This window comes from Hippopotamus amphibius, chromosome 11 (genome assembly GCF_030028045.1).
Source record: "Hippopotamus amphibius kiboko isolate mHipAmp2 chromosome 11, mHipAmp2.hap2, whole genome shotgun sequence".
Classification (NCBI taxonomy): Eukaryota; Metazoa; Chordata; class Mammalia; order Artiodactyla; family Hippopotamidae; genus Hippopotamus; species Hippopotamus amphibius.
The window spans coordinates 114,535,780-114,558,856 of record NC_080196.1 but is presented as its reverse complement, the minus strand read 5'-3'; the positions used below and the strand labels follow the sequence as shown (position 1 = coordinate 114,558,856).

The following is a 23,077-nucleotide window of genomic DNA, read 5'->3' as shown; positions in this document are numbered from 1 at the left end:
ACAGACACTGTGTCCAGGTCGAGGCCCTCGAAATAGAGCAGAGAATACGCATTTATAGTCAGGATCCGCTAACCTAGTCACAACGGTAGGATCTGTGATGCTTGGAGTATTTACACTCAGCATAAAAAGACTGGCTACCAAATAAGTATAAAAACCAGGATATTTTACTATGAAGTGGGGCTCTTTCCTCTCTGTCTCACTTGGGATGTGCATGCTGCCTCCTTTGAGGTATTGAATGAATTTCCTGTGACCTGAGATTTCTGCTCAGAACTTACAAGATAAATCATTTGTTGGACAGTTACTCACATTGCAACGTGTGGCTAGCTTTATGCTACCGTCCAACTATCATTCGACGTACCCTGAATTCACGTCTTCTTCTCCTGACTAAACAGAGGCTCGTGGAGACCAGGAGCGGCGTCCTCCAGGTCCTTATGTGTCCCCAGCTCGGCGTCCTCCACCACACGCCCACACTGACGGACCCGGACAGGCTTCCCGTCCCTGGCAGGCAGAGTCTATGCGCAGGAGCAACATAACGCTTCAGAATGTTTCTCTAGCTTCCGTAGGAAAAATACTCACTTCTTGTCAAGTTAACTGACCACCTTAGTGCTACTTTATTTTCAGAGCATTTAGAGTGTATTCAATTTTTGAAGAAATATATACTTTGAAGGCAAAAAGTAGATTTTGGATTTGAAGTAAAGGAGTCTAGAGAAAATAAGTGACTGAACTCTTGTCAAAAAAATTTAGCAACGGTGTCCTGACTTCAGGATATTGAAGTATTCTAACTGCTGGTCACCTTCACAAGAACGGAAAGCCAGCACTCTTAACGAGACCCAACGTACTCGGAATTGGACATGGTTTCCCAACATCCCCTCAAGTTCAAGTGCATCAGCTGACGGTGTGGATTCACTGCCTCGCGGCTACAGCGAGAGGTGAGCTGGGACTCACGCCAGAATCTGGTGACCCTGGTGGGCAACAGGGAAAGCGACGGGGACACTCAGCCCGGCTGGGAAGTCCTCCCACCCGGACGGCCTGCAGCATCACCTGGGCTGACCTGCAGCGACCCACCTCCGAGCAGCCCCGGCCCCTACACGGATCTCCATGAAGAGCCTGCTTCCGCTGCCCACGTGAGGCAGCACTTAGCGAAACACTTCCGGAGCCACGGGAGACAAGGAAACACAATCTACGGAAATTACAATCATTGGCAAGAGCCTCCTATAGCTTTCGGAGCTTTGATCCTGCTCTGCTTAGCTGAGTGACGACGGGTTCACCATTTTCGGGTATTAAACCAAAAGATTCTTCTTCTACTTGTAATATTCACAATGATATTTTTATCATGACAAGAGTGCTTTATGTACGTCTCACATCTACATCTTATCAAACAAAATATTATATTGTCAAATATAATGCTTGATTTTTTTTTAATAAATTTACTTATTTACTTATTTTATTGGCTGTGTTGGGTCTTTTTTTGCTGTGCATGGGCTTTTAGTTGCGGTGAGTGGGGGCTACTCCTCTTCATTGTGGTGCCTGGGCTCCTCATTGCCGTGGCTTCTCTTGCTGCGGAGCATGGGCTCTAGGCGCGTGGGCTTCAGTAGTTGCAGCACATGGGCTCAATAGTTGTGGCTCATGGGCCTAAAGCGCAGGCTCAATAGTTGTGGCACACAGGCTTGTTGCTCCGCGGCATGTGGGATCTTCCTGGAGCGGGGATCGAACCCATGTCTCCTGCATTGGCAGGCGGATTCTTAACCACTGTGCCACCTAGGAAGCCCCTAATGCTTGATATTTTATCTTATTTTATACTATATTGTGGAACTAGCTTTACTTTTGCCCTGATTATAAAAGTAATACAGGCATTTTACATTTTATTCAATGGGTTTAAAAAAATCTTTAACTCAATTCTTATAATACCACCACCAAATCCAAAGATTTATGTGACTTACCCAGCACCACTGGGACTGGCTAGAGGTTAGCTGGGCTACAGTTTTAAAAACTGGCGCCGATAACTTCAGGTTAGCACTGTAACCCTAAATGTAACAGGGGTCATGTCAGAAGGTTCTAAGGTCCCCTTGGTGTGTGTGGGGAGCTGGGCACGTCTTCCGCAAGCATGTTCTCTCTGCTACAGAAGTATGCTTTCATAACAACAGCATCAATTTAAAACTTCTTTCAACATTTAAGCGTCCCAGAGCACTTCTGGGCCGCGTGGATGAGCCCTGTGCCGCGCAGGGAAGCGGGCTTCCTCCTCCGGGGCGTCACCGAGATGACAGCACGCGGGTCTCAGGAACAGAGACATACTGCGGGTCCCTTTCAGACAAAACTCCGAAGTCCACGACCAGAGGACACGTGGCCACTCAGAGGAGCTCCAGGTCAGGGCTCCAGTCCCTAGCGGCTGGTGGACAGGGAGCCGGCCCCGTCCAGTGCCTGACGCTGACCGGGAGCCCCGCTCAAAGCATCCTTCAATCCTTCACACAGAAAGAGCGAGCCCGCAGCCACAGTTCTAAACCCAGAGAAGTTCCACAGACGGTCGTGAGTACCCTTTACAACCATAATCCTACGTGTGACATCAGAGCTTTGCTGTGGACACCTGAGCAACTACCGTTCCCGCATCTGGGTGTAACCGGGCCGCACCTTGGTGAGGTCCTTGTACAGCTCTGGGTACAGCATGGCCATCTCCGGCTTCACATCCTGGTCCAGCACCAGGGAGAACACGGGGAACATGGTGTAGACGGTCGCGTACCTGCAGGAGAGCAGCGAGGTCACACGGGGACCTGGCTGGTGCCAGGGGAGCACATCTGCACCCAGAGGCCAAAGGTCAAACTCTAAGCAGAACAAAACAAGTTGGCAATCGAGCACGATGTGTCCTAAAACCTAATACTTACCCACAGCACAGGAGCAAGCTTTACAAGCCACAAACGCTCCCAGGCAGCAGAATCCATGTTTTGTTTTTTTAATTTAAAGCTTTTACTTTGAGATCACTGCAGATGTGTGTACAGTGACCATAAATAACAGAGAGACCCTGGGGACCCTTCAACCAGCTTTTGCCAGAGGCAGCATCTCCAGAACTGCAGCTCATCTTGAGCTGGGACGCCAGCACTGACACGGTCCAGACAGAGCACCTGCCCACCAGGGCCCCAGAGCCTGCTCCTCTCCAGCCCCTCGGAGCCCCCGGCAACCGCTCTCCATCTTATAACTTTTGTCACTTCAAGGTGACACGCACGCATCACACAGCAGGTGACTGTGGGGCCCCGGTCCCTGCGGGTCCCCCAGGTGTGGCCGCACAACAGGCTGTCCTGGCCACGGAGGCGCTTGTGGCTGTGCACGAGCCTGTTCATTCTCTGAAGTGCACCTGGGTCACTCCTCGCTTCTGGTTACTGCAAATAAAACTGCTACACTGGGGCTTCCCTAGCAGTGCAGTGGTTAAGAATCCGCCTGCCAGGGCAGGGGACACGGGTTTGATCCCTGGTCCAGGAAGATCCCACATGCTGCGGAGCAACTAAGCTCGTGTGCCACAACTACTGAGCCTGCGCTCTAGAGCCTGTGAGCCACAACTACTGAGCCCACGTGCCACAACTACTGAAGCCCACGTGCCTAGAGGCCGTGCTCCACAAGAGAAGCCACCGCAGTGAGAAGCCTGCACACCACAACAAAGAGTGGCCCCTGCCTGCTGCAACTAGAGAAAGCCCTCACAGCAACGAAGACCCAATGCAGCCAATAAATAAATAAATAAATAAACTTATTAAAAAAAACTGCTATACACAATCACTGCGCAGGCTTTCTTGTAAAAATAAGTTTCGCTTATTTCAGACATGGGTGCCAGCTGGGGTCGTACGTGCAGGAGTGCAGGTACTGGGTCACAGTGCAGCTGTATGTTCAGTTTTATAAGAAACCGCCAAGCCACTTTCCAGCACGGCCGTGCCACGCTACACCCCTGCCAGCACACGGGAGCAACCCACAGGCTCTGAATCCTCCCTGTGCTGCGCGCCCGCCACAGGTGCTTCAGCCCTCCTGACAGGTGTGCAGCGGCAGCTCGTCGCGACTACAACGTGCGCTTCCTGGTGGCTGATGACACTGACCCCCTCGGCTCGGCCGCGTCTGCCACCTCCGTGTCCCGTGTCTCCGCGCCACGTCCTCTCCTCAACCTCCCGCCCGCTGTCCAGATGGCCTGCACCCTGGCAGCACCAGGTCCTCTACCTCCTGTGCTGGGTTCAGCAAGCACAGGCTCTTTACATTTCTCAAAGGCTTCCTAGGACTCAGGGGCTGAAGGGGCCCCGGAGCCCAGGCAGAACCCAGCCCACGTGCCCCGGAGCCGGCTGACGGGCGAGGACCAATCCCGCGCGCACCTGGCACGGTGCCCCTCGTGCACGGTGACTCCCGAGCGTCACAGCACAGGCCCTTGCAGTCTGTGTTCTGTAAAGTACACCGATGAGAACCTTGTTCTTACTATGCCAGAAATTCCTCTAGCTTTTCAACCACGTTTAAAAAAAAAAACCACTCCTTTTATCGACTGATCCTGCCGAGGGTGGTTTTCAGGGTGCGGCTGGGCGGCTTCCTCCAGGCTCAGGGCGCAGACCCCCAGCCCCTCGTCGGCCTCCCCCCCAGCCCTGGCAGCAGCAGAGCCGCCTCTGGCACACAGGCCAGGCCCCCCCGCGTGGACTCGCCTCTGCTGGCTCCCTGGCCCAGGGGCAGGGACGCGACAGGGCAGATCTTCTGCCATCAGCTGGTGGGCGTCGGGGTTTCCCCGTCGCACCATAAATGATGGAGGAGCAGTCTACGGAGGGGAGGGCTGCTGGGCCACACATTTAATCATACAAAACACGGACCAGCTGTGCTCCGGACTGGTTTCACCAGGGCGCACGCCTGCCAGGAGCTGAGAGAGTCCTAGGAGCCCCACCTTCTGGCCAACACTTAGCACAGCTGGTCTGCTTAACCTGGCCTCCAAGTGGGTTTAAAGTCTGTATTTCCTATAACTAATGATGTTAATATATTTTCACGTGCTTATTGGCTATTCTCACACCTTTTGTAATTTATGTTCAAATCTTTAGTCTTCTCTTTAAAAAGTGAGTTTCTGGAGATCATTAAATACTCTGGGTACTTATCAGAGTACCCAGCTCTTATCAGATATATGCACTGAAGAGTTTTTCCCAGTCTGCCTTTTCATTTTCAATACTTATGTACTTACTGTTGGCTGCACTGGGTCTCCGTAGTAGCACCCAGACTCCAGAGTGCACGGGCTCAGCAGCTCCGACACTAGGGCTTAGCTGCCCTGAGGCATGTGGGACCTTGGTTCCCTGACCAGGGACTGAACCCACACCCCCACACTGGAAGACGGACTCTTAACCACGGGACCGCCAGCTAGAGAAGTCCCCTGCCTCTTCATTTAATTAGCACTGTTTTTAGAAGAGCAAAGACTCAAATTTGATGAAATTTCCATTTGTCAATTTTTCCTTTAGCAGTTCTTGCCTTTTGTGCCCAAGGAATCTTTGCCCCCTGGTTTCCAGCTGTGAATTCTGCAAACTCCCCTTCTCTCTGGCATCGGTGCCTGCAGCCTGTAGTCCACGGTCTGAAAACAGGTTTTCCCTGTATTGCACTGTTCTCCAGCTGCGTGAGCTGAGAGGACAAGGTGTTTCCCATAGCTCTGTGGTGCCCCTCAGGGACAGCCTGCGAGCCCACCTCCCCAAGCACATGCCCGTGGCTCCCCGCCTGCAGCTCAGAACTCTTCCTCTGATGGCACGCGCCCTCCTGGTACCCTATGAAGACGGCATCTGGTAGTTTTCACACGTGCATCCTCAGGTCCCCCACTGCAATCCCTTGCAAGGACGCACACCAACGATGTGGCTCCACGGGTGCCTCCTGGGAGCTTCTGGCGTCACCCGAGGGACACCTTGGCTGGAGCAGACCTGCGTGTCGCCAAGGATGCTGCCTGAACATGGGACGTCAGCAGGTGTTGGGCAAAGAAAGGCTTTGGCTGAAAGATGTGGAGCAGGTGTCGCAGGACCGCGGACGTGACCGCTAAGCAGGGCTGGGATCCCTGGTGCTTCCCCAAAGACCCTGCGAAGGGAGGGGTGCAGAGCAGAGGGCACAGCCCCTCCCGGGACCTCAGGTAGATGCAAGCGCAGGCTAAGTGCGGGGAGTGGGCCGCATGCCACCAGGTGGGCTCCAAGGGCCACGGGGGCGGCCTGGGCAGGAGCTTCCTTCCACAAAGCAACCAGTGTGCGGAGGGGGTCTCACTCGGGTCACCGACCCCGACAGAGCGGACAAAACGAACACAGAGAAACACCACACACGGTGGGACGAATTCTATCAGCTGTTCTACAGTTTCCAGAGCCAGTTATTTCATCATGGAAGGCGGGTAACTTGGTCTGGTTGGATTTCATTTGACAAGAACATTACATTGCTTCCTGCCCAGTTCTTTACATTTGTGTTTTAGGTGAGGGCAAAACTACTTTATTATTTACTTTTGAAGAAGCTTAACTTAAAAGCATCTCCCTCCATTCCTACCAAATCCAGGAAACTAATTCTTTTTCTTTTCCTTTTATTTTTTAGTTAATTAATTAATTTATTGACTGCATTGGGCCTTCGTTGCTATGCACGGGCTACTCTTCATTGCGGTGTGGGGGTTTCTTATTGCGCTGGTTTCTCTTGTTGCGGAGCACAGGCTCTAGGCACACGGGCTTCAGTAGTTGTGGTGCTCAAGTTCAGTAGCTGTGGTGCACAGGCTTAGCTGCCCCACACGGGCTTAGCTGCCCTGCGGCATGTGGGATCTTCCCGGACCAGGGCTTGAACCCATGTCCCCTGCATTGGCAGGCAGATTCTTAACCACTGAGCCACCAAAGAACTAATTCCTAAGAGAATTACAGATGCCTCATTTAAGTGATGGACACACAGGGAAACAAATAAAACTTTCAATAAAATCCAATATAAATAGAAACTTTAAAAATAACGGATGCTTATGTGGAGAAGAGCTCAGGCTGTAAAGGGGAAGAAGAAATCAGGCCTAAAGTTATAACTTCAGAAACTCGACCAATTACCACTTAAGGAGTAATCACCACCACGGTCCCTTAAAATTTCCTTTTAAAGTTCCAAATCCATACTTTAAAAAGTGGAAAGTAAGTGTGGTTATGCTTTTCTTTGACCTTTTAAGAAGAAAGGCACTGGACAAACTCCAGATGTAGTGAACGTTATTGTGCAAACTCTGTGCTATTTAAAGTCATTAATGTGATCATTATCGCAAAGACTTAAAGAACAGAAAGATGTAAAAAAAAAAAAGTAGCCTTCTGAACCTTTAGCATTCTCCCTCCCTTTGAAGGACTCTAAGAAACTCCGCTGCCATTAACAGCAGGCTGCCTGGGACCCAGCACATCGCGGGGTCCAGTGCTCTGACGCGGTGGAGCCCTTATCCTGACCAGGGCCTAGGAGGCGGGGCGGGGGGGGGAAGCAGTGGTGCCCTCACCCTCCTGGGACTTGGGAAGGGTCCGCATAAGTTCTGGGGGGAGGACATACCCTAACTTTCACAAGAACCTAACCCGTTCAGCAGCTCAATCCACACAGGACCCAGGAGAAAAGCAGAGAAATGCTGGCGATCTGAGAGTGAGGAGACCAGCTCCAGCCCCTGCGGCTCCTGGGCGGCGAGTGGGCCTTCAGAGACGCGTCCACTGCACCCCGCCGCTGCCCAGCTCAGCGGCCTCCGGTCTTCGTGGCACGAGCACCCAGCCCCGGGCTCCCTCTTCCTGGAAACCTCTCCTGCGTCCACACCCCGCGCTCGGGCCACCCCTTGCCAGCCTCCCGCTGCCCCTCCCACCTGCCCTGCGTGCCCAGATGCCCCCCGAGCCCGTCCCGCAGGTTCCCAGTTTGCTCCGACGGCCACTCTGACACACACGGGTGCGTGGACGCGATGGAAGCCCTTGGCCGTGAGGGCCCAGGCGGCGTCCCGGGCGGAGCCCGCACACAGGACGGGGAAGCAGCGGTGGTGTCCGGCTGAGGGGTCCCATTCATCACCGGCCCGCGCCGGCCCCCCTCCCGCCCCCAACCGCCCTGCCTCGCGCTGAAATCGCCGGACTCTCGTCCGCCCGCTCGTCCCCTCGCCGAGCTGGGACCCTCCGGGCTCCGGGCACGGGGCAGGGTCCGGGCCCGCCAGACCTCCCTCTCCCGCGCAGAACACAGGGGGGCCACTCGCCTGCGTGCCAGGGAAGCCGTGGGACACGCGGGGGTGCGGACGCGAAGGAGGGCGCCGGGCACGGCGCAGAGGCGCGGCCCCGCGGGCGGCGGGTCTGCGCAGAGAGACTCGCGCTGACGGTCGGCCGCGCAGCGCCCGTCCCGCGGGCGGCACCTCCCGGGCCGCCGCACAACCCAAGGACCAGCAGCCCCCATCTGCCCGTGTCCAGCGGGAGCTTCCCGCCGCGCCGGCCGCGCCTCGAGCCGCCGGGCGGGTCCCGGGAGGTCAGGGCCCGGCGGCTCCGCGCCCCGCCGGGAGTCCCGCGTGGGGCCGGGCGGGCAGGCCTGCGGACTGCGGGGCTCCTCCCGCCTGGCACGCGACGACGCCCCCCGCCTGGAAGGCCGCTGACCGCTTCCAAAACCTCGGATCCGAGAGACGTCCTCCCGAAAACCCAGAACTGCCGGGTCTCGGGGGACACACGGACACGCGCCGCCGCCGCCTCCGTCTCTCGCAGCTGCCGATGCGTCCCGCCGCGGCCCGCCCCCCACGCGGGGCGGCCCGACCCACTTACCCCACCATGAGGAATCCCTGGTACAGGGGCACCGACGCGAAGTAGAAGACGGAGGAGAACACTGCCTGCGGGCAAGAACGCGGCGCCGTCACGCCCCGCCGCCCCCGGGCACGGCCCTCCCCCCCAGCACACCCCCCTCCCCCCCCGGGCACGGCCCTCCCCCCCAGCACATCCCCCCCCCCGGGCACCCCCCCCACCCCCGGGCGCGTACCTGCATGGTGGAGAGGATGAGGCCGCGGTGCATGACGAACTGGCCCAGCGCGGCCGAGCGCGTGTAGCTGCTGCGCCCGTGCACCATGAGCAGGCGGCCCACGTGCCGGAACTGCGTGACGGAGAAGTCGGCCGCCAGCGAGGCCTGCCGGCCCTCCTGCAACCAGGGGCGCGGCCGCCGCTCAGGACGCCGCAGGGCTCGCGGCGGGGCCCGCCCTGCGTGGGGAGCCTCCCGCCAAGCCCGCGGGCGCCCCGACGCACGGCGCTCGGCCCGGGGAAGCGGAGGGCCGGGCACCCGGCTCGCGTCCGGGTCTCTGGGCGTTTTCGCGTGAGCGGTGCCGACAGGCCGCAGCCCCCGACAGGCCGGGAGACGGGACACCTGGACACCGGGCCCGAGGGCGGGGCAGGGGCGGCAGGGCGTGGCGTAGGCAGGGGCGTGGACGTGGGCAGGGGCGGGGCGTAGGGCGGGGACGTGGGCGGGGCGGCAGGGGCGGGGCGGGGCGGGGGCGGGGCGGGCGCGCGGACGCACCTTCCCCTCGATGCCGATCCCGCAGTCCGCCGCCTGGATCATGCTCACGTCGTTGCCGCCGTCTCCTGGGAGCACAGGAGGAGGTGGGGTAGGGGGGCGGGGATGGGGGAGGGGGGCGGGCGTGAGGGGCCTGCAGGGTGCGGCCTGCCTCGGCCGGGGCGCGGCGGGCTCCCTGCTCGCTCACCGATGGCGCAGGTGCGGCGCCCCGTGCGCCGCTGCAGCAGCTTGACGATGCGAGCCTTCTGGGTGGGCGAGCAGCGGCAGCAGACCACGGCCGGGCACTGGCAGGCCAGCTCCACGAACTCGCGCTCGTAGTACCTGAGGCAGACCTGCGGGCGGGGGGCCGGGCTCGCATGGCCGGGGCAGCCCGCCCCGGCCTCTGACGCCCAGCAGCCCCGGCGTCGAGGGGAAAGAGCGGCCCCCGCCGCCGCCCAGCCCGCGGGAAGCGCGCACACGCCGTCCCGAGCGCGCGGCCGCCGGGCCCTGGGCGGGAGCGAAAGCGCCGGCGCGGCGGGCTCCGCGGCCAACGGGACGCGGCCTCCCCGCGGGGGGCGGGGCTGCCCCGGGGCGGGGGCGGAGCTGTCTCTGTCCGGGGGCGGGGCTGCCGGAGCGGCCAGGACCCGGGCCAGCGCGCGGGCCCCGCGCTCCCGGGCAGCCCTGCCGCCATCCCGGGAGAGGGCTGGGAAGGAGCTCGAGGCGCCCCCGGGCCGAACGCCCCGCGGGGCCGCGCAGGGCGCACGCGATGGCGGAGACACAGCCTGACGGGCACGCGGCCCGAGCACGCCCGCGGCCCACCGGACGGACGGACGGGCGGACGCGCGGGGCCCAGCCTCACCTCCAGGGAGTCCCCGGATATGACCAGTGCGCAGTCCTGCTTCCTGCGAAAGGCGTTCAGCTCCAGGTGCGCGTCTGCCCGGCCGGCGACCTCCGTGAGGGCAGCGGGGACCGCGGCGTCACTTCCGCGGGGCCCCGACGCCGCGCGTCCCACCGCTCCCCTCCCGCGGCGCGGCGACCCGGGGCAGGGAGCCCGCGGCGCCGCCGGAGCCGGCTCGTCCCCGGGGCAGGCCCGCCGGCGGCGGACCCCCGGCCACCCCACAGCGCGCCCGGCGACACCGCAGGCCCTGCCGGGGGGCTCCACGCGCGCTGCCGGCCGACGGCGTCTCCGGAACAGGAGACGCCGTGGAAGAGGGAAAAGCAAGCCACAGTCTCGAGCCGCCGCTAGCTTTAGAAGGAAAGCATTTCGGAGACCAACAGGCCAGTTTTGGGCATTCTTTCTGTGGAGACTTCATGGGGCATAAAAGACGTGACATACTACAGGGGTGAAATAAACAGTTTCATGGGGTCCAGATTCATCCCAGACTCCTCTTTAAATTGGTAGGTTTTATTGTGGAAACTTTATTTGTGGGGCTATAACACTGAAAAGTCAACAAAAATGGATCCGAAGTTTTATCAGAATCATTAATAATTTAATTGCAAACAGTAGTCTGCAGGGCCTAATGTGCGATTCCGATGCTTGGAAATAAACTACATTCACATGTAAATTATATTCAAATCACTATTTCCGTAGGTGCCCGTGCTTCATCTGGAGCAGACGGAGACACACCATGTCTGTTCGGCCACCATCCATCAAGACCCAAAAATTTAGATTATTTCTATTAATTTTCTTTGATCTAATTAAGGAAGATCATTTAATCTGAAGATGGTAGTAGATTAAAAACACATTTCTACTTTGTATTTAAAGCTTGTTTCACAAAAGCAGCTTCTGGACCATATGTAATGTGTATAACTAATAGACAAACATAATTTTTTTTTTTTGGCTGCGCCTCGCAGCTTGCAGAATCTTAGTTCCCCAACCAGGGGTCGAATCCAGGACCCTGGCAGTGAGAGTGCCGAGTCCTAACCACTGGGCAACCAGGGAATTCCCAATGTGATTTTTTACCCACACATACTTTTATAAATTGAATGGGAAATGAATGCAGTATGTCTATTTTAAAATAGGTATTTAGTTGTTCATACTTCTAATAGTACAACAGAAAAATACTCTCGAGTTTAGACCTTGTTTCACTCTATCAAAAGCAGCTTTTTGGTCACATTTGATATATGTAACTAATAGAACTCTACTTTTAACACGTCCTTATAAATTGAGTGACAAAATTACTTCTCTTTTAAAATAGGTATCTAGTAATTAATAAATAACTGCATATACATTCTCACAAAGCCAGTAAGTTTTAACTCAAAACATTTAAAATTCAAAGTGATGTGGACGTACACTTACTGGCCTGAAAATGTGCGTGTCCTGTGTCCGAGACACCAGGTGAGAGCTCTTGGCGATGCAGGTGGCCGTCTCCAGTTTGTCACCCGTCAGCATCCAAATCTGGGGAACGGTTTCAGTGGGTGACCGCCAACATCATCACGTGCTCAGCTCTTACGAGCATCTACCCCTGAAGGGACACCGCTATTCACAACAGCCAGCACATGGAGCAGCGCAGAGTCCGTCAGTGGGTGATGGAGAAACCAAACTCAGGCCAACCATGCGACACATATTACAAAGGCAGGGGACTCTGACACCTGCAGCAACGGTGCTAGTGGGACGAACACGGCACAATTCCCCCAGACGAGGTCCCAGAGGAGGCAGGTCCACAGAGACAGAAAGCCGACTGGAGGTGCCGGGGCTGGTGGGGGGAGGGGGGGGGCGGGGGGGCGCGTTTCAGGGGACAGGGCTTCGGTTCCACAACAGAAGTACTGGTTAAGGCAAGCGGATGGAAGAGGTGGGCGCACAGCAGTGTGCGTGTACTCAGGGCCACCGCACTGTGCACTTAAATGGTGAAGGTGGTGAGTTTCATATTACGCACATTTTACCACAATAAAAAAGTCTCTGCCAACTTGCTTAACAGAAACAGGTAAGAGCAAAGTGATGTTCAGACACAGCAGCTGAGCTGTGAGGCAGCTGAGGGACTGGGGTTTAGGAGCCTTGCGGCTGAGGCTGCGGGGGGACGCCTGTGTGTGTCAGAAGCCGACGTCTCCACAGCCTTGCAGGCCAAGCAAACGGGCCGGAAGGATCACAGGGCGGGGGGCTTGCAGAACTAGGAGGACCTGAGATCCTTGTTCTGACCTGTGAACTTCTCAGCTGAAAACTGACTTTCAAAATGGGTAAACAGGCAATAGTTAAGCTGAAAGTTGTTTTGTATCAAATAAGCCATGTCAGATAGCACCACTTAAAATTTTTTTCATCTAGTCCTTTTACTTTATTATTATTACTATTTTACCATGTCACGTGGCTTGCGGGATCTCAGTTCCCAGACCAGGGAATGAACTCGGGCCATGGCCGTTAAAGCCCAGGATCCTAACCACCAGGCCACCAGGGCACTCCCAGACACCACTTAAAAATACCACACACATGCACATGTTATGTGTGTAAATATCCCTAGGCTGAAAAAAGAGCAAAATCAGGATACTTTATACATAACAGGATGGTTTATATATATTTTCTTTAACAGCAGCATTTTCTCACCATCACTGAACTTGTCGGATGTCTTATGTATCGTATGTAAATATGCATTTTTGGGACCAGGAAACAAAAGCCCTACATCGTACACTGTTCTCTGCTTAGGCACAAACTACTTTTGGCTCTTTTCAGTGTCTGAGGTTTTGTGTTTCCTACTGATGTTACGCATCTATATTCACTGTACTGAGCCTGCATCTAAGATTACGACACCTCATCAAGACAAAGCTGGGGACAATTAAGGCCACAGAACGAGAACTCCCGCTGCTGACCATTCAGGGACACGTGTGGCCTGGCCGAGCGCCACCTCTCAGGCTCAGAGGACGGGCTGACACCACACCCCTGAACTGTCGCAGGACGGAAGAGTCTGCTTCTCTAGACGGGACAGGAAAGAGACAGGGCAGAACTCCACCAAGTCTTACTGACTCCAGAGCTTAGCGAGCAGTTACACAAACACCCAAACCTCTACACGAGAAGCGTGCGTACGTGGCTGCGCTGACGGCCCAGCAGCAGCACCCGAGAGCTAGACTGATTGGAAGCTCGTGAAAGATCACAGTGAAATGAGCAGGCCGTCTGCTTCTGGTCAACTACGTGTCTCCACCCAACTTTCTGGTCGTGCAGTCTTAGATCAGGTCAATGCTCTGAGTCTGACCCACTCTCTTTAATTCTGACTCCCACCCGGGCACCAGCGCGGACACCAGTGGTAGCCCCAATGTCTCCCCTGCCCAGATGCCTGGACGGCAGGGACCGCCTTTCTGTGCCCGTCATGGCACCCTCATCCAAACATGCTGAGTGTACTGTGATTTGAAGCTGGGCACAGCTTTGCCTTCTGACTTTTCCCTCCAGTTCTCTCTCTCTGGTCTAGTGAGACACAGGCATTTCTTCTGAAAGCAAGCTGTATTTTTTCATTCTCAGCAGTGCAGGGCCCAATCCTTGAGGCAGCACTGAAATGCATTTTCTCTTTCATCTGTAACTGAACTTCAGCTTCAGAGAGAGCAGGTAAGGCAAGAAAGCAGGTTCCTGAAAACTAAAACTTGCACCACAGAGTGCTAACCTCACCGGGACCCCACGAGGACAAAACATTAGAAGAAGACAGCAGGACAGCACGTGGGCAGGCAGGCAAGACGCACGCACCCCACAGCTGGCAGGGAAGAACCTCCACACGTGGATAAAGGGCTGCTGGTGGGGACAGCTCGGCCGGGCTGGGCCTCAGGCCATGAGGATGCCCAGCGGGAGGGCAGGGAGGGGCTGGCTCGCCCGGGGAGGGGGCTGCGTGTCGGGGAGGCAGGCACAGAGCCGCCCAAGCCACTGCGTGTGGGTGTCGGGCTGGGGGAACGCGGAGGATTCCGGATGGGCAGCTGCAGCCCCTGGGGGTGGGCTGGCCTCCGCGGGACAGAAACCTCTGCTCACAAAGCCCCCTCCACACCCTCTGCCCCCACCGAGTGTCCCAGGGCCACCTGGGGCGGGGACTGCTAGCAGTACCTTGATGCCCGCATTGCGCAGCATCTCCAGGGTGGGCCGCACGTCCGCCTGCAGCTGGTCCTCCACCCCCGTCAGGCACAGCAGCTCCATCTCCCGCTCCAGACTCTCCACCACCGCGGCCACCTTGAGTGTCCTGTCGTGGATACTCAGCTTGGCCTGGCTGTACCGGCTCTGAGGACAGACGGGCCTCGCTGTGGCTCAGGCAGCACCGGCTGAGGCTGGGACACCTGCGGGGCTGCCCCGTGGACACCGCTGCTAGTGACCGCGGCCACAGGCGGAGGCCGGCTGCTCACCTCGAAGTCCTGGTACTGCTCCTCCGTCAGCGCCCTCTTGGCCACCACGAGGGTGCGCAGGCCTTCGCGGGCCATGTTTCCACACTGGAAGAGAGAGGCAGGTCGTGTGAGGCCTGGCCCGACCATGGCCTGGGCCCACGCCCCCGCAGCCATGGCCACATCCTCCGCTAACTCGTCCCACCAGACCCACGTCCCTGCGGGCCTCCCAGGGAGGGCAGGAGCAGCTCCCCTCGGACTCAGACCTGCAGACGGCTCACCTGCCTCCACGCCACCCGGCTGAAGGGACCCAGGGTCCCTGCTCCTGCCGACCTCTGGGTGGGTCGCAGAGGAACAACAGGCACAGCCCTCTCTCCCCTACGGGGACGGGGACAGGCTGCACCTGTGCGCGGACACAGACGCGGCCACAAAGGCCGGGCAGGCGGCGTCACGGCCACTGAAGCAGCCGGGACTTGGAATGTCCGACCTCCGTGCCTTTGGAAACAGTGACACAAAAGGACATCCCGCCCGGCTCGGGACACACTTCCACGCGCGTCCACCCCACCCGGCCGCGCACAGGAGGAAGCCGCTGCGTCCAGGTGACGGCATCTTCCTCTGGGACGCTCACTTACTGCACCTGTTAACGCCCACAGGCACGTCCACAGGATAAACCACCCCAGATTTCTGAGATGCCTTTCTAAGCTGTCTGGGTGACCAGATCGGTCGCCCACCGTCACATGCCGGGCTGTGACACGGGATGAGCCGGCGGAGAGGTCCCGCGCGAGTGCTGCCCCCACGTGCCGTGGCCGGGACCCAGCCCACGGGGCCCTCGGTGCTGCCCAGCCGCCCGCTCCGGACTCAGGGCACAGAGCGAGCCTGCACTTGGAAGAGGAGCCACCCCCAGCACCCCACCGTGGTCCGGGGCGCGGCCCAGCAGAGGAGGTGCGCGCACGGCAGGAGGGAAAGCATGGCGTGCTCTGTTCCTCAGTATTTGGGACACATGTTTATAGGCCAGAGTCCAGCTCTGGAGCTTCTGCGACACAGAACACTCCCCGTAAACTCAGGCTCCGTGAACCTGCTGGCTTCTGAACGACGCGAAAGGCCTTCAGAAGACAGTGGTATTATTACAACAAGGCGGGCGGGTGTCAAAGGATTCATCTGTGGGAGAAACTACAGTGTTGGAAATAAACATACAAAGGATTTTTAATAAAGTTATCTTTGTGAAAAACAACCTGACACTGTTCGTCTGCTGCAGGACAGCTGTGGATTGGGCCTCGAAAAGCTAACGAAGTCAACCAAGGGTTCCATCGTCAACTGGGCGTCACTATGACCAGAAGTAACATTCACGGCCTCTCCCTAGGTCTTCAGGGAGTTTAATCTACGCACGGCCCCGAACAACCCCGCGCCTGCAGGAGCTGCTGACGCACACCCGCGCCACCGTGGACGCGGCCGCGGCCCCTGGACTGACGGCCGACTCCGGGCCCGCGGTGGGGGGTGGGGGAGGACGCGCGCGGGCCCTGAAAACCCCGCACACACCCCGAAGGGGGCTGAGCCCGTGACTGGGAGTTTCCTCCTACGCGGAGATCTAATCAGTTATGAACACACGTCAGCAACACACAACCCCGTGACGCCAAATGCAAATCATACTTGCATGGGGAGAATTCGATGCAAACATAGGATTGGGTATATCTGGATCTTGTTTTCCACATTTAAAGTGAATCCTATGTACAAGTTAGAATTAGATTAAAATTCTAACTAAAATCTCCTTGTAAATAACTTAGGTTACAAAATAAATATCATGTTGAAATATAACTCTGGTTATAGATACAATGTTATTTCAGAATAGGTCAGTGAATGATTGGGGATGCTCTCTATTTTGTCACCAAGACAAACAAAATATTCTTCATAAGGACCCACCTGCACACATCTGCACGTATTCACCCAAAAGCCAGAAAGAGTAGTTGTTCACACAGAACGTGCAGTACTTGTAATTAACAGTACCCATCCTTCCCGCTTTACAAGCCCGCTGGCGTCTGGGGTGACACCTGGTGTCTCAACTCACTGCAGTGACACCGGTGAGCGCCTCCAGGTCGGAGAAAGGGCACTGTGCTTTGGTCACCGCCCCGCGTTCTGAGAAAACGTGTGCACAACGTAAAACAGCTCGTACCTCCTCCTCCAGCCAGTCGTTGTACTGGACGATGGGGGACATGGCAACATCGGCGCCCTTCATGTAGAACGTGATCTCTGCCGTGGACGTGTCCTGCAGGAAGACGGAAGTGAACCCAGACGTGCGGAGGCCACGCTGCTGCTGCTGCAGCGGGCGAGGCTGCTCTAACAGAGACGCACCAGAAAAAGCAATGCTCCATGAGCGCGTTCCCTTGGGTGAGCTACCTGAACATCTTCTAGGCAGGGCTGTGTCCTCCTGAGATGCTCAGGCCATCAGAAACCGAGAGCATACCTGTAGCTCTCGAGATGCTGTGCTGAGGGTTTTGAAATAAAATCTGTAAATGAATATATGCCTTGGACTGCAAGGTAAATTCTCTCAAATTTTCACAGTCTGATTGAGCAAGCTGCCTACTTGAGCCAACTTCCAAGATGTATTTGTGGTATTTGCTACAGAAATTTAATAAAGGTATATTTTAGCAACTTTATGGTCATAAATCATTCTTCAGTTAAACTCTTCAGCTGCTGCCGCTGTGGAAAACAAAGCAGCTCGAGCCGATTTCAAAAAGGCATGAGTAACATCTTCTACTCATCCTGCCTTAGTCGTCTTAGGAAAGTTGTTTTAAATCATGACTACTAGAGCCACACCAGCTTCTCAGCATAAATTATCCGTTTGGATTTTACTTTTACAAAACACTGTAACGAGCACACAGCCCTGGAGTGAGCCTTAAGTGACCGGAGCCGCGTCCTCGCAGTGGCCAGAGCAGACACCCAGCCTGGGGACAGGGGCCCGCGTACCCGGACGATGACGCCCATCCGCTTGCTCTCCGAGGTGAAGGGGAAGGTCTGCAGGATGCAGTAGGTCAGCATCTGGCCGCTGGGGGTCCTCAGCTGCATGGACGTGAGGTCTCTGCTGACCAGCGTGAGGCCGACACTCTCCGTCCACTGCACCAGGGCCACCTGCGGGAGACCAGCGAGACGTGAGGCCACTCGCCCCCCAGGGAGGGGGCGTCAGGCCAGCGGTCAGCAAGCTCGCTGAGACGCCACCAAGAGGCGAAACTGACCGCGGCCAGGCCCTGCTGTTTCTAAGGCTGCGTCTAGTACTCATCACAGGAAACAATACACAGCAAGACAGAGGGCCTCGGGCTCAGCGTCTAAGATAAAGGCCGCTGGTGAGCACGCGCGTATTGTGTTGTGATACATGTTACTACACAGAGCGCCCGCCAGGCTGGACGGCTCGGCACGGGCGCAGGGCTGGGCTCGAGGGCCCCACGACAGTCACGCCCTGAATCCCTCGTGTGTCTAAATCACAGACCAGGGGCTTCCCTGGTGGCGCAGTGGTTAAGAATCTGCCTGACAGTGCAGGGGACATGGGTTCGAGCCCTGGTCTGGGAACATCCCAAATGCCACGGAGCAACTAAGCCTGTGTGCCACAACTACTGAGCCTGCGCTCTAGAGCCGGCGAGCCACAACTATTGAGCCCACGTGCCACAACTACTGAAGCCTGTGCACCCAGAGCCCGTGCTCTGCAATGAGAGAAGCCACTGCAATGAGGAGCCTGTGCACCACAATGAAGAGTAGACCCCGCTCGCCACAACTAGAGAAAGCCCATGCAGCAACGAAGACCCAACGCAACCAATAAAAAAAAATATTTTAAAATAAATTAAATCAATCAATCAATCAATCAATCACAGACCAAGTGGCGATGTGTGTCTGCGCAGAGGGCAGGCCTGGGGGCCAAGCCTAGCTCCGACAGTCGGAGCCCCGTGACCTGTCCTTTGAGTCACTGAGGCTCACCTGCCCGTCCTGTCCAGCGGAAGACGTATTTGCAAGCTGTTCTAAAGAAGAAATGATCAAAGGAGATTCCCTGGCATACGGCAAGGACTCAAAAATAGAAACTATTCTTATCTATAATCATTTATTATTTAAATGTAAAACTCTTAAGTGGAAACAATTTTTAAAGTTAATAATTCATGGAGAGTATTTTTTATGACTAGTGTTTTCAGAAAAAAATTCGGTTTGTCTTTAATAGCAACCTCACAGCAAGAAATTCATGGGGTGCTGCCCCTGCCACGCAGGCGAGGCCCCCGCAGGGCAGCTCCCGCCCGCAGAGGACACCGCGGCCGACGGGCAGCAGCTCCTCCCCCGTGGGGGCGCTGGGCCTCTCCTGACCCCGCCACCTCTCCCTTACCTTCAGGTCCACTCACCACCTATGCTTTCAGCATGTGATCTAGGGTTTTGAGACATCACGTCATCAAAGGGCATTTTAAGTTCTGTCTAGCGTGCAGATGTTACTCTGCTATCCTAGTGATATCTGAGAACTCCTGTTTAATGAGATTCTCAGGAGCTCTGGTCCTGAGGTTAGACCGCTCAGGTCAGCATCCTAGAGTTGCCCTGTATCAGCTCCACGAAGCTGGGTGACAGGCTGCACCCCTGAGCCCCAGTCTCCTCATCGATAAGATGGTGATGACCTCCCAGGGTTACGCTGAGGTCTGATCCCCAGTGGGGCGTGCGGCATATTGAGGACCAGCTCAGGGTTAGGGTTTTATCCTCCAACCTTTCTCACATAAGCCATTTAGACTGGGCGGGAATCATTTTTAAAATGAGATTTTCTAAGTCATTTCACACAAATATAACGGCAGAAAAATTCCAATAAGCTTGTCAAATGTCTGAGGTTGTGGGGCTGTCTGCACGCTGCGAGTGGACGGGGTGTCCAAAGACAGTGAGTTAGAAAAAACTAGCGTGAGATACTTTCTGGGACTGCAGGGATGCCTCGTGGGGTGGGGATGCCCTGGGACACAGCTGAGGGCATTATTTTAAGTCACCTGTGCCAGGTCCCTTAGTGGCTGTCCTGCATGGCTTCTTTGAAAGAGGTCCACGATGGATGCTACTCTGTCTCTCCCATACAGGGTGACTTCAGTGCCCAAACATTTTTTAGGATTTTTCAAAGAAGCTACTTAAATAGCTAGACAAACAGGACTACTGTTTCAGAATAGTAAAGACACATACTTTTTTATACAGTTTTAAGTTATAATTTTGTCTTATTTTATATGCAGTCAATACATCAGAATTCACCTTATAAAAACTTCTGGTATTTTATAAAGTTTACATGGCAGGGTTGGCCTGTGATAAGCGGGACATGGTATCTTCAAGAGAAGCACGACTGGGAGTGAGGGTCTTGCTGAGGGTGGTCTTGTGGCCCCAGACTTGCAGCTGGTGTCTCACGTGAGCACCGCACTGACCAGGCCCAGCACATGTGTCCACCAACTGCCAGCAAACACCTCCAGCTCGAGACCCCCCTGCCCTAAGCCCAGGTGGGCCAGGCCAGCTCAGGAGCTGACGGCCCACCCTGGACAGAGAAGGAGGAGCTGAAGGAAGGACGTTCTCCCCACAGCTGTGCAGACCGAGGCGAGGGGCGGCGCCCGTGCACGGGAGCTTCTAGTGAAGGAGAGGACGGAGCGACACAGCACCAGACGACCTGACAGCCAAGTGGCAGAGGCTGCAGCAAGGCCGCCGCGGTGGACACGCCATCCTCACTGCCAAGCACAAGGACACCCTGGCTGTGGCCACTATCCCGCCCAGCGGCGACCTGTTGCAGCCACTCCTCTCCATGCTCTCACGACACCGCCACCCTCCATGAGGCCCCAGGCCAGTGTCTCCACACGACATGTGAGCACAGACGGCTCCAAAGGCCAGGCGCCCGCCGGACTCCTGACCCCCGCTCCAGTGTCCACCGGGATGGCCTCTTCCCACCCCCGGGGTGGGTTCCTGGCGACAGCAGAGATGCGCGTCCACGTTCCCGCCACCAGAGTCAAGCTGCTGGCTTAGGGGGTAGATGACACCACCCTTCTAGGGACCCTGACAGCTCTGAGGTCCCACAAGCGTGTGAAATGTGACACAGTGAGTCACTGTGGAGCTCGAATTAGAAGCCACATTCCCTGGCTTTCCAGGGCGTTACTAGGATACCGAAGATGGCCGGGTCCTCACATGATGCTATGAGGATACAGTACTATAATTTAGAGCAGCAGTGATACACTCCAAATTACAGCACGAAGAAAAGACACCTGGACGTCAGCTCGTAGAGGGGGCAAGTCGACAGCTCTGTCCAAGTGTAAAATGAAAGTGAAACTCCATACCCTTTGCGTATACACCTTCTCTGTGTTCCGAAGGCGCGTCTTCAGTTTGCACGGTGAAAGGTTACTATCACATGCTGGCCTGTAAACTGCGTCTTCCTGTGACCAGCCTATCATCTCACCGGGTCCCACGGCAGTGAGGGTGCGCGTTGCTGTATTTGGTGACTCACATCTGTTTATTTTTTAGCTTATGCTTGGTTTCACAACCTGCTGTGGGTAGCAGCGTATCCCAAAAATCAGCCTGGCTTCTGCTACCCCGCCTAGCATCCGTACAACCGGTCTTGGTTAAGCATTTCAAGGTTTAACTGTGTAATGCCAAGGAGAAAAAGATATTCACAAATTTAACAGGATGGATGCTTTAACTACTGTTCTAATGTCAGTTGCTTAGAGCTGGGCAGAATTCTCTGATACTATAGAATTTAACATTTCTGGACAGACCTATAAACAAACAATCACAAAAGATGGATACAAACATACAGAACTTCCCGCCGCGGGCTCAGCACCTCACCAGTGGCCGCCACGATGCCCACGGCAACCGCAGGGCCCCTTCTGGCTTTGAGCTTTGCAGCCCTGCCCCGGAGTGCAGCAGGACTGGAGGAAACCTGGTCAGAATCCAGGCCGTTCTCTGGATGTCTGGTCTTTTTAGAAGGCTCTGAGGAGTCACTTACATCCAGCAATATTAAACGTAAAAATTAAAGGAAGGAAAGTTTCTAAGCTATTGACAGTTTGACCCTATTTTCTTCCCAAAGATGTTTGAGCAATTCAAACAAACACCCGTTCTGAAAGCACGCCGCCGCCTCCCGCAGGATGAATGGCACTGCTGCAGGGTGGGGAGGCTCTTCAAGGGATCGGAGCAGAGTGAGGAGGGAGACTCTGTCCGCCGAGCCCTGCCCTGGGAGCCCCCGCACAGACCCGGCAAGAGCAATCCATTCAGCGCCCCCTGTGACGGAGATGACCTCCCGTTACCGAGCTGGACAGCAGCGAGGTGAGGTCAGCCTGTGAATGCCCTCGGGACGGCCCCGCCGGCCCCTGGGCCTCTGTGGCCACATGCCACCCGCAGTCCTCCGGCCTCCCCCAGGCTGCCCGCCGGCTCCCGGCACTTTCCCCTTCAACCCCGTCCTCTCCCCTGTGGCCCTCCCTCCCTCTACACTCACACTTCCTCCACCCGTCCCCCACCCCCCACCCGAGCCTGCAGCAGCCCTGAGACCCCCGACGCCTGCTGTGCACCCTGCTCTACCCTCAGGAACCAGCACCACAGACATTTCTTGAATCAACAAGAACTAATAATCTCTTATTTAAGGTGACTTAGTGGGAAGTTCAATGGGACACTGAAGACAGGAGTGAAAAAACAATCGGAGTAGTTCTGAGCGCTGGCTTGCGTGAGGCAGTCTCCTAGGTCCTGGGAAGAGACGGGGATGAAGTCTGGGTACTGAGTGTAAGAGCCCTAATTCTTACCCTGGGGCTTACTAATCCCCCGTGAACCATTTCTTCAGGTGCAAAACGCCGGTCAATCGCAAAGAGGCGCACAGGCTTGCTGTTTCACGGTTTACACAGTCAACATTCACAGCTGGTTTTGGTGACGTGGTTGTACAAGTCTTTTGCTTCTGTTTGAACTGGCTGGTTGTTTTCTCACGGTTGAGTCTTGGGAGTTCTTTATGTTGGTTACCAGTCGTTTATCAGATCCGTGTTTTGCAAACATATCCTACAAATCTGGGGCTTGTCTTCATTTTCTTAACAATGTCTTTTGAAGAATGTAGGATTTTGACCTTGAAATCTAATTTATCAATTTTTTTCTTTTACAGTTTGTACTGTTTGTGACCTACAAAATCATTGCCTAACTCACTCAAGCCTACAAAGATTTTCTTCTACGTTTTCATTTAGAAATTTTATACTTTTGGTTTTTCATTTAGGTCTACGACCAACCTGAGTTCACTTCTGTAATAGTGAGAGAGGCTGGCTCAGGCTTTTTGCAGACGGCTGTTGAAATGTTCTGGGCCCCATTTACTTAAACAATCATCCTTTCTGCGCTGGACCTCCTTGGCATCTTTATAAGAAATCAACGGACACGC

General features: G+C 55.8%; 1 protein-coding gene across 20 annotated transcripts in view; it reads right to left on the bottom strand.

The window, feature by feature from the left end:
* Positions 1-23,077, bottom strand: part of ATP9B (ATPase phospholipid transporting 9B (putative)) — a 196,973-nt gene that overhangs the window by 7,096 nt on the left and 166,800 nt on the right. For 9 of the 20 annotated variants that reach the window (XR_009048006.1, XR_009048007.1, XM_057699066.1 and 6 more), the window contains 11 exons: positions 17,674-17,835; positions 16,775-17,038; positions 14,737-14,820; positions 14,444-14,614; positions 11,735-11,833; positions 10,295-10,384; positions 9,644-9,788; positions 9,460-9,524; positions 8,932-9,087; positions 8,721-8,785; positions 2,626-2,734 (listed from right to left, as the gene is read on the bottom strand). Coding sequence is in view for 14 of the 20 variants with exons in the window: in XM_057699066.1 (XP_057555049.1) it covers positions 2,626-2,734; positions 8,721-8,785; positions 8,932-9,087; positions 9,460-9,524; positions 9,644-9,788; positions 10,295-10,384; positions 11,735-11,833; positions 14,444-14,614; positions 14,737-14,820; positions 16,775-17,038; positions 17,674-17,835 (1,410 nt within the window). In the remaining 6 variants the exon portion in view is untranslated. Of the gene's footprint in view, positions 1-358; positions 963-2,625; positions 2,735-8,720; positions 8,786-8,931; positions 9,088-9,459; positions 9,525-9,643; positions 9,789-10,294; positions 10,385-11,734; positions 11,834-14,443; positions 14,615-14,736; positions 14,821-16,774; positions 17,039-17,673; positions 17,836-23,077 lie in introns of all 20 variants that reach the window. The other 11 variants (XR_009048008.1, XR_009048009.1, XM_057699077.1 and 8 more) reach the window with 9 other exon arrangements.